The sequence below is a fragment of the Camelus bactrianus genome, chromosome 1, assembly GCF_048773025.1.
Source record: "Camelus bactrianus isolate YW-2024 breed Bactrian camel chromosome 1, ASM4877302v1, whole genome shotgun sequence".
In the NCBI taxonomy this organism is placed as follows: domain Eukaryota; kingdom Metazoa; phylum Chordata; class Mammalia; order Artiodactyla; family Camelidae; genus Camelus; species Camelus bactrianus.
In genome coordinates this window covers 103752238-103765704 of record NC_133539.1, presented here as the reverse complement: position 1 = coordinate 103765704, position 13467 = coordinate 103752238, and the positions used below count along the sequence as shown (strand labels likewise).

Below are 13467 nucleotides of genomic sequence, written 5' to 3'. Positions count from 1 at the left end.
AAGCATGTAAATTGATTTCATTGATAAATTCAATTAAAGCTGGAGAAAATTATACTGCATTTACTTAATACTGTCATATTTAGAATGAAATTCCTATTGACTCGGGAATCCTACGTAAATCCTTCAAAAGAGCCAAGTCAGGACATTCTCTAAGCAGCAGTCTGTAATACATCACACACGGGATACTACAGCTGACTCTCTTAGTCACGTCATAGAGCCCAGAGGAGAACGCCCGGAGACGGTTTGGGGAGAGGGTGGTGAAGTCCCCTCCTCGGTGAAGGCGACTTAGCGGACCCGAGTCGCTGCCGCGCACTCCTGGTCCCGCGCCGCCGCAGCCAAGGAACTGGGGGGGAATCCGGATCCCGGCTGCCCGAAGCGTCTCCCGAGTCCTCCTTCTGAAAAACCTGAGGATCAGGGACGCTCATCTTTTGCTTGTCATTGTCAATCTGCTTCTTATTAAGCCCTCATGGTTTTTAAAGTTGCTACGCGCAATTTTTGCTTCCTCTGGCCAGGGCCGAGAGAGCCCGGAGCGTCCCGGCCCCACCGGGTACCGCGGGGCGGAGCCGGGGCTGTGGGCGGGGCGTCTCGGCCGCGTAGGGCTGCGCCCCGCCGCGGGCGGGAGGCGGTAGCGGCGGCGGCGGCGCGGCCTGAACGGCGCGGGGATTGGCTGCGGAGGGCGGAGACGTCAGGCTCCCGCGGCCTGAGCGGCCGCCCGGCTCGGCGCGGCGCGGCGCAGTCGGCTTTAGCGCTCACGGCAACCGGGAGGTCTCCTCTGCCATCCCGCCTTCCGCCGCCGTCGCCGGGCTGCGCCGCTCGAGCCGGGACGCGCCTCCGAGCTCCTCGCCGCCTCCACCCCCGCGGCCGCCGCTCCCCTCGCCGTCGGCACACACACCATGACGAAGAAAGAGAAGAAGTCCTTCAACCAAAGCCTGGCCGAGTGGAAGCTCTTCATCTACAACCCGACCACCGGAGAGTTCCTGGGGCGCACCGCCAAGAGCTGGGGTGAGCGGGAGGCTGTTGGGCGCCGGGGCCAGTCGCGGTCCTGGGGGACGCCGGGCGGGGTCTAGTGGGAAGGGAAAGGCGGGAGGCGGCTCCCCGCGCAGGGGCCCGGGAGCCGCCTCCGCCTCCGCCGCCCGTAGCGGTTTTCACCGTGGCCGCCGGGTTTAAGACGGGCGGCGGCTGCAGCAGCGGCGGAGCAGGGCGACCCCATTCATTTCTCGAAAGGCCGGCGGGTGGGCGAGGGTGCGGGGCCCACTGGCAGCCCCCGCCGGGCCGCCCCGGTTCCTTCCTCCGTGCCGGGAGCGGGGCGCACGTGCTGCCCCGGCCTGCGGCGCCGGAAGCCGGGGACCGGGTCCCGGAGCCCAGTCCCGAGCGCGTGGGGGCCGTACGCCCGGCCTTCTTTGTACGGAGCGCGCCGGCCCGTAGAGGCCCTGGCGGAGGCGGCCGGCGGCGCCGAGCGGTTCGGGGAAGCCAGACCCTGCCCCACGCCCGCGGAGAGGAAATTTCCACTCCCGCCGCTATCTTGTGACTCGTCCGCGCTGCCGCCCCAGCTGGTCGGAAGAGCGCAAGTGAGGGTTAAGTGTGGGTGGGCATCGTGAGCGTGTTGAGCACACAAGTCCTCGGCACACGAAGATGCACTTGAATTTGAACAGTGAAAAGAGCGTTGAAAGGGTTGCTTTCTCCCTAATTCCTTTTTAATTACACTGGTTTTCTTCCTTACCAGCGTGCTTCATTGCGGGAAAGTAAATCTTGTCTGAATGGCACAGTTTTCTCCTGTGCCTTCAAAACGTGTGATGGTTGTATTAACAGTTTTTCTATGCATGAGTTCTTTGTTTTAAAAGAAATATTTAAACCATCCGCCAGTGCGGTGCTGCATTAGAATGACTCTTTTTTTGGAAAAATTATGTTACTGTCTGAATAAGGACTAGTGTTTTTTCTTCCCTTTATAGTTACGTAAACTGATTTACTTTTTTTCTCCTCCCCTCCTTTTAAAAAAATATTTTGTTAGTTGGTCATGACAGACTTTTTTTTCCCCTGAGTGAGTAAATTTCTAGAGTGGAGAATTCTTTGGTCACGACATTTTCAAGAGGAGCATGAAGAGAGTAAATTAACTCTGACTTAGAAAATAAACTGTTGCTGCTGCCTGAAACCTGCTCCTCCTGAGTAGAAAGGCTGGTTAAAGTCCTATCACAAGCTGAAAAAGGCCTTGGAGGTTTTTTAGCCCAAACTCTGCTTGAGACGAGAAAAATGAGCCCCAGAGAGGTTGTGATTTTGCTTTGTGTAAAATTACATATTCCACAGCCAAGAAAAGAACCCAGTTGTCCTTTAATCCTAGTCCAGCGGTTGTATTATTTTACAGATGCCTTGCCTAACTGCATGGTAATCACTCAACGATTTTTATTCAAATGACTGTCTTTGGGGAGCCCACTAGTGTGATGAGGAAATAAATCTTGCATCAGGAATTAAATAGGGAAAAAATGGTAAACAATGATTATTGTTTCTAGAGTGTATTAACTTTTTGCTGAGGGAGTTTTTTAGTGGTGGAGAGGGATTAGTTTGTGTATACTACCTTCCAAAGTGCCTTCTCATTTCCAGTAATAAGTATCTTCACTTTGTGTTAGAATGACATTTCTTAATGCGGGTTGTGCTCCTTTTCGAACCTTTGTATTGTATGCTGTTGAGGTAGGGGTTTTATTAGGTATGTGCATTTAACAGATAATGTGCACAAATGATCCAAGTATGAATCATTATATAAGGGCAGTAGAAGTAGTACAGGTCAGGTTGGGATTAGTTTTAGGAGGATTAAGGCAAGACCTTTTTTCCAAAATTGAAAATACCAACAAATAGTAAATGCCAGGGCTTATTGTAATAATAGCCAGTGCAGAATGGCATAAATAGATGAAAATTATCCATAACCCTATCCCAACATAAGGGCACACCTCCAAGGAAGTGCAGAGGAATGGTGCATGGAGGTTGAAATCCATACTCAACTCACCGAGCTGTGTACCCTACAGGGTGAGGTCTGCCTGGACAAAGTGTATCTTCTTGTACTTCTCAGAAAGGCAGTATGTGGGCTAGCTGCCTGATCTCATCACCCCAAAGATGTCCAGGATTCCTATTTCGATATATGTCGAGGAAGACTTAAGAAATGTATATAATGCTAATTTTTTTTCTTTAACATAAAGGTCATAGAGTGAATGTTGCTTTATAATCTTCTGAGTATATTGTGGGCATTTTCCTACGTTAATAAAGGTCTATATCACCATTTTAAAAAGCTGATTAGTATTCCATTATATGGTCAGATGGACTGGAAGTTTTTTTTTTAAACAAGTTTACTAATACGTGTACCTGATATATACATGGGAGGTACCTGGGGTAATATGAGCAACTCCTGATTCTTTTTTTTTTAAACCAGTGCAGCATTGTATGTCCTGGTTTTTCCTCGTCCCATTTTCTTCATTCTTGTACATTTTTGCAAATTTATTTCCTTGACATATTTTTATTGGTGATATTTCTAGGTCGTGGATAATATATGGACCGATTGCATTTTGAAAACATGTTACAGCCTTTTTTTTAAACCTCATTTGTGCAAAATGTTTTCTTTTAGTTGCTTTTGAAATTAATGTGGGTCTGGGTGGGGATTATTGTATATTTTTTGACCTTGATAAAGCTGCTGGGCCTGCCAGCATATAGAGAAAGGCTTTCTCTACCCACAGAGATTTTATAAAGATATTGATTTAAGATGTTTCCTGAAATTTATTTTTTTACATTCAAGTCTTTAGTACATTTGTCCCACTTAATCTGAGGTTCCTCTCCAAGTGCAATATGTATGTTAAAAACACATTTAAAAAGCAATTTTGCTGTTTACATTTGGGTTAAAGTGAAAATACTGTATGTTCCACCGCATCATCTTATTTAAAACAACTATGTAAAGATTTTGAGTAGCTTCTTGTATATTTGGCTAATACCTTACACTTGGTTACAGCAGTTTCAAAATGCTTACATATATGTACTTAACTCATTCGATTTTCACAACTTTCTAATGCACACTATGTAGATGATCAAAGTGTACCTAAGAGCTGGCTTCTCAAGCTGAACAGTAAGGACACATCAGGAATAAGTAGTTGCCATTTATAAAAACAGAGGACAAAGAAAATTTAGCACCTTGTGACTGATGTTGCAAATATTAAACCTAAATGCATTATAAAGAATTAAGAGTGAAAGACAGCTTAGAGATTATCTAGTGTTTTTTAAACTATAAGGAGTGGACAGTGTATTGCAATTAACAGTTAAAAAAATAATAAGGTAGAATAGTAAAAACATCAGTTTATTTTGCCTAAAGAAGTTTATCTTAGGGGAAATGTTCCATGAAACTTGTTTGTTTTGTATATTCATATACTCTGGTGTAAAATGTGTTTCTTACAGTAAAAAAAAAAAAAAATCTCGAAAGTTACTAAACTAGCCTTGTGCCCTGATTTGTTTGATAGGTGTAAAAATTGAACCCACAGATCTGATCTATCAAAGTTCACTCACTCAGTAATAGAATCCTTGGCCTTGACTCCCTCTAAGGACAGAGCTTTTCTTTTTAAACTATGTAATGACATGGTGTCATTTAGTGACATCCACTTGTGGGCTTCTTTGGCATTCATGATCTTCAAGGTTATCTGTTAATAGATATTTTATGTTAAAATTAACTGAAAACTCAAGTTACTGATTCCAAGCAGGGTCCAAATTCTGGACCAAAACTATTAACATCTCCATTTTGTTCATGTGCTTTTCTTTTATTATAGATCCATGAAGTGCCATTATTTTCAGTCACCTGCTCCCTTTCTATGTCATGCCTCAGTAAATGCTTTGGAGATCAGACTCCATCCCATCTTAGGTGTTTGACTGTAGGCAAGAAGGCATATGTGTTTATTTTCGCAGTTTTGTAGGGTGTTCTTTGTCCTGTGGAGTGACGTTTTAGAGAAACTTTACAAAAATTTGCGCTGTTGAGAAAGTAACAGGACGTGCCTTACCCCGTGTGCAGGCTGTAAGTGAAGGTCAGTGGTGGGTGTGGCCCGGCAGCTGCAGAGGCTCACTGAGCCACCACCCAGCAGGGGGCAGCATTTCCTGGACTGGTAGTGGAAGGGAGGGAGTGTATGTTGTGTTCCAGGTACCTTTGTAATGAGTGTAGTATGTGCTTTACTATGTTAAAGAGCTTCTCCCTTCACTCCCAAAATAACTTGATTTCTTTGAAATTGAATTTTGATCTATAGAATTAAATTAGTTGTATTAAAAGAAGTTTAAAAACCCTCCTATCTTTAATAACAACTTTACCATGATTTGTCATCATGTTTGATTAAGGACCATTTAACACTGATTTTGCAGTAGAAGAAAAAAACATTTTAACTTTGAAAGTTAAATTTATTATTTTCTAAATCTGCATTTATTACATTGATTTTGAAGTAACATCTGTAATCTTTAACCACTTAGAATAATCAGTGCTAACTTTTTTTACCTATGTATAAAGTTTTTTTTAATGTATAAATAAAATTTTAAAATATTCAGCTAGATTCCTAGTTGTATCACTTAACATGTAAGGGGAATGGTTCTCATTCCTGGGCCATCTCCTTAGAGGTTGACGTGCTGGGGATATCCCCGGGCCTCTCCATCACCTCTCAGTGTGGATACGGTCCACACAGCCTGCTGGAACTTTGGTGTTCTTGTGGCTTTAGTTAACTGCCTCTGTGTTGGCACTCCAAATCTGCATTTCTAGTCCCTGAGGCTTTTTTATATTCTGCTAATCAACTGTCTGTCAGAAATTTTCAGTTGGATGTTTTATAGGCACTTCTTCATGTAAATTTCTACTGTCCTCCAGGGCTCCTTAGCATGACCTGCAGACTTTTTGCAGTCTCGTTTGTGTATTTCTCTCCTGTCATCTTACTTTCCACAGAGTTCTCTCCCACCCCTTCTGGGCCTGTTTCTTAGCTTCTGAGCCTCTCCTTCCTTCACCTTAGCCTGGCTGCTCAGACGTCAGCTTTCATAGCCTGATCTCTGATAAATGTTTTTGAGCCCCTCTTTGCCTTAAGACTGGGTCAAATGAGTGCTTCAGTGTGTCCTGTGAAACCTTTTTCTAGTGTAGCATTTGTCACTTCATATAGTATTATTGTTGCCTGTTTACTAGACATAAACTTCTTATTCACATCTTCCTAACACCTAGCCTGGGGCCTGGCCCTTAGCAGGAATATAATAAAAATCGATTGGATGAGTGAGCAGTATTATGGAATGTTCCCAGTCTAATTAGATGTAATTAGTCTTCTACAACATTATTTTTAATGTCTTTGATGGTATTGACATATAATAGCATAAAGGTTCACTCAGTGTTTGGGCAGTGTCCTTTCTTTTTCTTTTTGACTTCAGCACTGATGGGTTCATAGTTCAGTGTTCAGAAGAAGCGTCCCCTTAACTTTCTCATGGGAGACTCAGCAGAGTTTGACATGCCTGGGTGGTGCATCTGATTAGGATAACAGAACCAAAGTTACTATCTAGGTCTCCTGTGTCCTGGTTTATTGTTGTATTTAGCTGCTTATTTGGCTCTTCTGAGAACTTCATAAAGGCTTTTTATTCTTTTTTAACTTATCTGCTCTCAGACTTAATGGGGGTTAATTTAATAGTGTCATCCTCTCCCTACAAGGTGCTGTTAGCTAATAATATTTTTGAAAAGAATTCTCTAACCTGACAACCTCCCCATATCTGTTTAAACTTTGTTACCGAGTCATTTGTGGAGCTGGCTCTTATTTATGACTTCCTCTTAGTATTTTGCTAATGCTGTGGTAAGGAATTGACCCTTGTGTACAGCATGAGGTACTTTTCTTTTGTGGTTTCTGACCCATTGGCAGTATCTGGCCCATAAAAAGTGGCCGTTACCCCCACTCCACACTTCTCTAGTCATTTCTTTCCTGGTTCTCTTATTTCCTGAATGTGTATTTCCAGGTGCTGTTTTTGGCCTTGTTTTCTCTTCATCTTCATCTCAAAACAATTGCAGAGATTACTGACACATTTTACTTCTTGGCATCATCTCTGATTCCAGTTGCTTCTTACATATCCCATAAACCTGAGAGTGAGGCTTAGATAACTCCAGTACCTTATGTATCAAGTGATTAAGCAGAGCTTTTTCCCCTTCCTTCACTGGAGTTCTGAGTTACTCCTATATTTTTAATTTTTGTAGACTGTCACTATCATTGCTGTGATCTGGGTTCTGAACCTGGCCAAATCATGCCAGTTCAACTTCTATAACATCGCTTGAATCTCTCTGCGACCCACGCCCTACTACAGTTAGTTCAGGAATTAATTTTTTCTGACCCGCTCACCACTCTTCCGCCTCACCCCATCCTCCAGTACCTTGTGAAGGCGCACATTCACAGGGAATCCCGGGGTGCTTGTTTTTCCTAGCTTCATAATGCTAACCACCTGTTGCAAATTTCCTTAACATTCCCACCAATCCTGCCCCTCTTTATCAGGATCTGATAGTGCCTTTTCATGTAAATTCTCTGATTAAAAAACTTAAGCACCAGAAGATCTTTCGTAACTTTCTTTCAAAATTGTTCCAAGTTTAAATAGACCCTTGGCTTTCCAGCTTTTATCTGCTGCTTAAAAGAAGGGTAATGTTGTTTACTGGGGAAGGTAGGCTCTTAACTACTGGTACATCCCGGGAAAGACCCAAGGAATCAGTCAGAATCGTTGTGACCTAAACCAGCGTTTCTCAGATTATTTCTAAGGCTTTAGCTTTGATCACACTACTTCCCTGTACCCCGGACTATTTGGATTCCCACTGCTTTCAGAAAGTTTAAATAAGTTCCAGATATCCTGGCATTCCAGGTGTATTACACATTGGCTTAGAACTACGTTTCCAACCTCTTAACCTGTCATTTTATACCATCCTCCCTGTATACTGCATGTCAGATCCAGGTGGGTGTTTCTGAGGTCTGGCTCATTCCCTCTCCCGTGCCCGCCCTGCTCTGTGTCATAAACGCTTTAGTGCCAGCTCTGCCATAAGCCGCCTCTGACATGCCCAGGTGAAAAATAATACCACATTTATCACCTGTAACACCTAAAACTTTGCGCCCTGGATTATAGTTGTTTCTATACACTACTCCTAATAACTGGATAGTCTCACAGAGCAGGACTTAGAGCCCTGCAGCATCTAGCACATAGTAAACACTATTTTTTTGATGAAAAAAATTGTCATTTAATCAGTTTCCGCTTGTGAGTCACCTGTTTAAGTTGAGAGTATTGTGGATTCATTGGTATAGCTCCACACTGTGAAAGTCTTCTTTGTGGAGAAACTTGTTAGTAAAGGCATACTTTCCCTTAGCTTACCATGATTCTGTTCCACTAAACTTCTAATTCATTTTGAAGTTTCCAGATAGGGCATCATAGTCAAAGTGAGCCAGTGGGCATATGTATTTTTACTTGATAAGTCATAGAAGTTTATCGGTATATTGAGTAGATGGTCAGGCTAGGACTCAGAATATAGACCTAAATTCGAATTCTACATTTCCATCTAAGCTTAGACAAGTCATTTAAAATCTTTTGGTCTTAGTTTCCTCTATAAGGGAAAAGTTGCATAAGATAGTTTCAAGATGTCGGTTTGAGGGGGGAGGGTATAGCTCAGTGGTAGAGTGCATGCCTAGCATGCATGAGGCCCTGGGTTCAATCCCCAGTCCCTTCACTAGAAACAAACAAGTAAATAAATAAATAAACCTAATTACGCCCCCCTCCAAAAATAAAAGTCAGTTTGGAATGAAAAAGCCTGTATAAATGCTTTTGAACAGGAGGCTGCAAACTTTTTCTTTAAAGGACCAGATCGTGTTTTAGGCTTTGCTAGCTGTATAGTGTCTGCGGCAGTTCCTCGACTCTGCTGTTAGTAGCTTGAAAGTGGCTGTAAACAATATGTAAACTAGTGTTTCAGTAATTTATTTACAAAAACAGGCAGCAGGCATGATTTGCTGACCTCTGCTTTAGAAGTTGATGGTCAATGTAGGCTGACCCAAGAAATACAAACTAGTCTTAAGTGGAATGTGGACCCTTGGCTTTGTACTTTTCATACAACAAAAGTAACATCATTATTTGAATTTTTACAGTACAGATGTGAGTAGTCAGTATGTCCACTGTTATCCTCAGCTTCTTCCCTGGGTAACCACTGTTACCTGTGATACTTCTTAAAACATGTGGTATATCCACTTTGGATAAAGATCTGTTTCTTGTAAAAGTAAGTGTTCATCTACCACATGACCCAGCCGTTCTAGGTGTTTACCCAAGAGAATGAAACGTGTGTCCACAGAAGTACACAGAAATATTCACAGTAGCTCCAAACTGGAAAAGCCCAGGTGTCCAACAGCTGAATGGACAGACAGACTGGTATGTCCACACAGTGGGATACCACTCAACAGTAAAAAAGAACGAACTATAGATACACAAAACATGTGTGAATCCCACAGTTAGGCCGAGCAGAAAAGAAGCTTTACCAAAAGGAACATACTATATATATAATTTCATTTTTATGAAATTCTAAAACAAACAATACTTACCTGTGCTTAAAAAAAAAGCCTAAAACTGTTTCTGCCTCTAGGATGGTGGGCATGGGGGTTGACTGGGAAGGGACCTGAGAGAACTTTGTAGGGTGATGGTAACGTTCTCTGTCTTGATAGCAGTTTGGATCATGTAGGTGAATGCATTTGTGAAAACTCAAGTAATGGTACGTTGGAGATTTGTGTATTTCACTGAATGTAATTTTTTCCTCAGTTTTTGTTAATGTGCATGTTGAAGTGTTTAGGGGTAAAATGTATGGATATCTGCAACTTGAAATGCACTTAAAAAACAGATGGTGAATAGATATGAAATATATATAGTAGACTGTTTACTGTAGAATATGAGTGGTTTTATGGATGTTCACTTATGTTTCTTCTAACCTTCGTGTGTATTTGTAAATATTCCTAATTGAATGTTGCAGGAAAAAATAAATCAATATATTCATATTTCCTTTGACTGTCTTCTACCAATTATGGAGTCTTTCCTGCAGGCAATGATTACTTATCAGTTTTACTATCAGTGCTTTTCCAACACATTTATATATGTCGATGTGTGTGTGTGTGTGTGTGTGTGTATGGAATGTGTAGGAATAATTTTCCACTTTTACATGAGTAATAGGAAGAATGTATGTTCTTAAACTGCTTTTTTCCCCACTTAATATGTCTTGACTGTGTTTCCATGTCTTTCTTTATATATATTTATCTCCTTTGAATCATTGCATAATATTCCATAGTGTAGGGATGTATTCCATAGTGTAGGGATGTATATCCTGGTGATGAATATTTAGGTTGTTCCATTTTTCCTCTGACAAATTGCACTGCAATTTGTTTCTCTTGGGTAGACACTGAGAAATGGAATCACCAGTTTGTAGTATATGCTTATTTTTCTACTGAGATTGTCCTCCTGTAAAGCTGTACCAGTGTACACTCCCACCAGCAGAGATTGCTGCCTGTTTCCCTTCAACTTTCTGGGCATTGGTTATCATCCCTTTTTAAATTTTTTCTGCTAGTTTGGTAGTATGCTGGTATCTGGTTGGTTTGATTTGCAGTATCTCTGATGACTGCAACTGAGCATATTTTTGTTTGCTCAGTTTCCATTTCTTTACAGTGACTTGCTCATTTTTTTGCTCTCTTTAGTCTCATAATTCCTTTGTTTTAGAAATTGTACTTGTTTTAAATTAACATTACAAATTCAGTTTTTATGGGCTTTTCCTAATCACTTACCCTAAAATATATGGAATAACCCAGCATTCCTCACTATTTGAATTGCCAATTTTGTTACATGCAAAACTCCATTTTATGTGGATCCTTTCTTAGACATTGTTCTATTTTGTTAATTTGTATCTCTGTTCTATGTCATTGTCACACTGTAGTGTGTAACCTCTGTGTAAGTGTTTGTAAAATAAAATAAATGTGCGAAGTTTGTGTGAGTACTGTCTTTCCAATTTTGGTATCTGGATAGTACTAGCCTTATTAAAACTGTTTGGGTAACTTGTAGAAAAAGAAAAAATGTTTAGAAAAAGAATGTATTTCTTGAAAATTGGGAGAATGAACTAAAGGCATTTGGACATAAGAGATAGAGCTCTGATTGTTTTTTCTAAGAACTTCTGATTTGAAAATGTTTACCAACACTTACTTAGATGTTACCAGTAAGTCTTACTGGTTTCTCTGCTCACCATTGCTTTATATATTTTTCTTGCCTTAGATTTTTTAAAAGAAAACTTTAAAAAATAGAAAATGTACAATTATATTAACTTTCTGGGATTTAGTGTTTGAACTTTGTCCTTTTTTCCAGGTTAGGCAGATAATATATAAGTTCCACCCTCCACCCCCAAAAAAGGAATGAAGACAATGTAGCCAAAACTCACATCTTCCTTTACCACATTGCCAACTCCAATCCCTTCCTCCCTTATTCAGAGATAACCACTGTTTATGAATTTGATTTGTAAATTTATACATAAATTTATAGAATTCTGTAACTCATTTGAGTGTTTTAAATTTAAACATGTGGTATGTATCATTCTGAAGTTACTTTTTCCCACTGGGAGTTTTTGAGATCTGTTTCATTCCTTTTTTAACTACAGTGTATAGCTTTCCATTATATATTATATTTCATTTCTTCTTTGCTTTGTTTGAGGACACTTAGGTTGTTAGCATTTTTTTGCTATTATGCTTCAGTTTTTTTGTGTTGTATGACCAATTCTTTCAGGCAGAATTGAGGGTAGTAGATTTTCTGAGTCCTGTGTGTCTGGAGAAGTCCTTTTGTTTTATTGGTTGGTTCATCTTTTAGTTTATAATCGTTTTTCCTCAACTTGGAATACATCATTTTATTTTTGGCATTCTGAAATTTTACCTGTTTGTGTCTAGGTATAGGATGTTTTCCAGTATTTTTCCATCTTTTCCAATATAGACACAAAATGGGTTATTTCTTTGAGCACCCCCACCCCTTTTCTGGTGGAATTCCTATTAGATTTGTTGATGTTCTATCCAAACTATCTCCATACTTTCCCTGTCCACCTTTTTGCCTAGTGTTTTAGAACACCTTGGCTTGGTCTTTTAGCTCACTGAATTTTTCTTCAGCTTGGCCAGTTCTCTAGGTTAGACCTTCTTCCTAATTTTTGTTTTTTAAACAGCTTTATTGAGGTATAATTGATGTACAGTAAACTGCACATATTCATACAATTGAGTTTTGATGAATACTTAACCTATATACATACACATACAGTACTCATGAAATTGTCACTCTAATCAAAATAATCAAAACATCCATCGCCCCCTGAATTTCCTCTTTCCCTACTTCCTCAGGCAAAAACAGATCTGGTTTTTGACACTTTAAATTAGTTTGTGTTTTCTGAAAACTTAAATGCTTGGAATCATGTAGCGTGTACTCTTTGGGGTTGAGGGAGCTGAGTTCTTTAATTCAACGTGATTATGTTGAGAAATAGTTCATGAATAGTATTCTAGTGTATGGATATGCCAGGCATGTATTCATCTGTAGATGTGCTTTTGGGTTGTTCCTGTTTTTAGTAATTATAAATAAAGCATTTATGAATATTCATATCCCTTTCCTTCTGAACATGTGCTTTCATTTTTCTTGGTTAAATATCAAGGAATGAATGGATTGGCTGGATACTATCATCGGTGTATACTGCTGACTTTTCAAAAAATTGTCAAACTGTTTTCCAAAATGGGTCGTTGTTTTAGCGTTTGTTTTGGTACATTCCTACCAGCAGTGTATTAGAGTTGCAGTTGCTTCACTCCTGGGCCATCACTTGGTGTATGGTCAGTCTTTAGAATTCCTAGCATTCTTGTGAACATGTAGTGGTTTGATTTGCCCGTCACTGATGACTAGTGATGTTGAGTACCTTTTCATGAGCTTTATTTTTTGTAATCTTTACATCTTTGAAGTTTCTGTTCAAAACTTTTGCTCATCTTAGAAATTTGTTGTAAGTGTTCTTTATGTACTCTAGATGCAAGTCCTTTATTGATTACATGTTACGCAAAAAATTTTCCCAGTCTTTGGTTTGCTTTTTGTTTTAGGTGTCTGGATTTTTCTTTAGTTTGATTTTTCTCCAGTTCAGCTTATCTACTAAGTTTTTTTATTTCAACAGTAAGAATAGGAACTCTGATTTTTAAAAACTACCCTTTCAGCTTCTACTCTGTATTTTAGCTACAGTTAACACTTCTCCCTCTTTGCTCTATATGCTGCTATAACCCATTTTTTTCAGGCGTTACTTTCTTTGTTGTGTTTGACACTTTATTTAATTAGTTTTTTCCTCAAATGTTTGATAATTATTGGTTCTGTGCACCTGCCACCTCTTCGCGTTTAGACTTTCCCATCACAGCATTCAGAAAAGAGGCATAGGCCGCCAAGAGCTGGTCTAAGTATGGAGAC

At 40.4% G+C, this 13467-nt stretch overlaps 1 protein-coding gene across 1 annotated transcript in view; it reads left to right on the top strand.

The window, feature by feature from the left end:
• The first annotated feature begins 759 nt into the window (after positions 1–759).
• The window catches only part of ATP1B3 (ATPase Na+/K+ transporting subunit beta 3), a 37710-nt gene continuing 25002 nt past the window's right edge, over positions 760–13467 (top strand). The window contains exon 1 of the mRNA XM_074370341.1: positions 760–1002. Coding sequence (XP_074226442.1) covers positions 894–1002 — 109 coding nt within the window. The 5' untranslated portion in view covers positions 760–893. The remainder of the gene's footprint in view (positions 1003–13467) is intronic.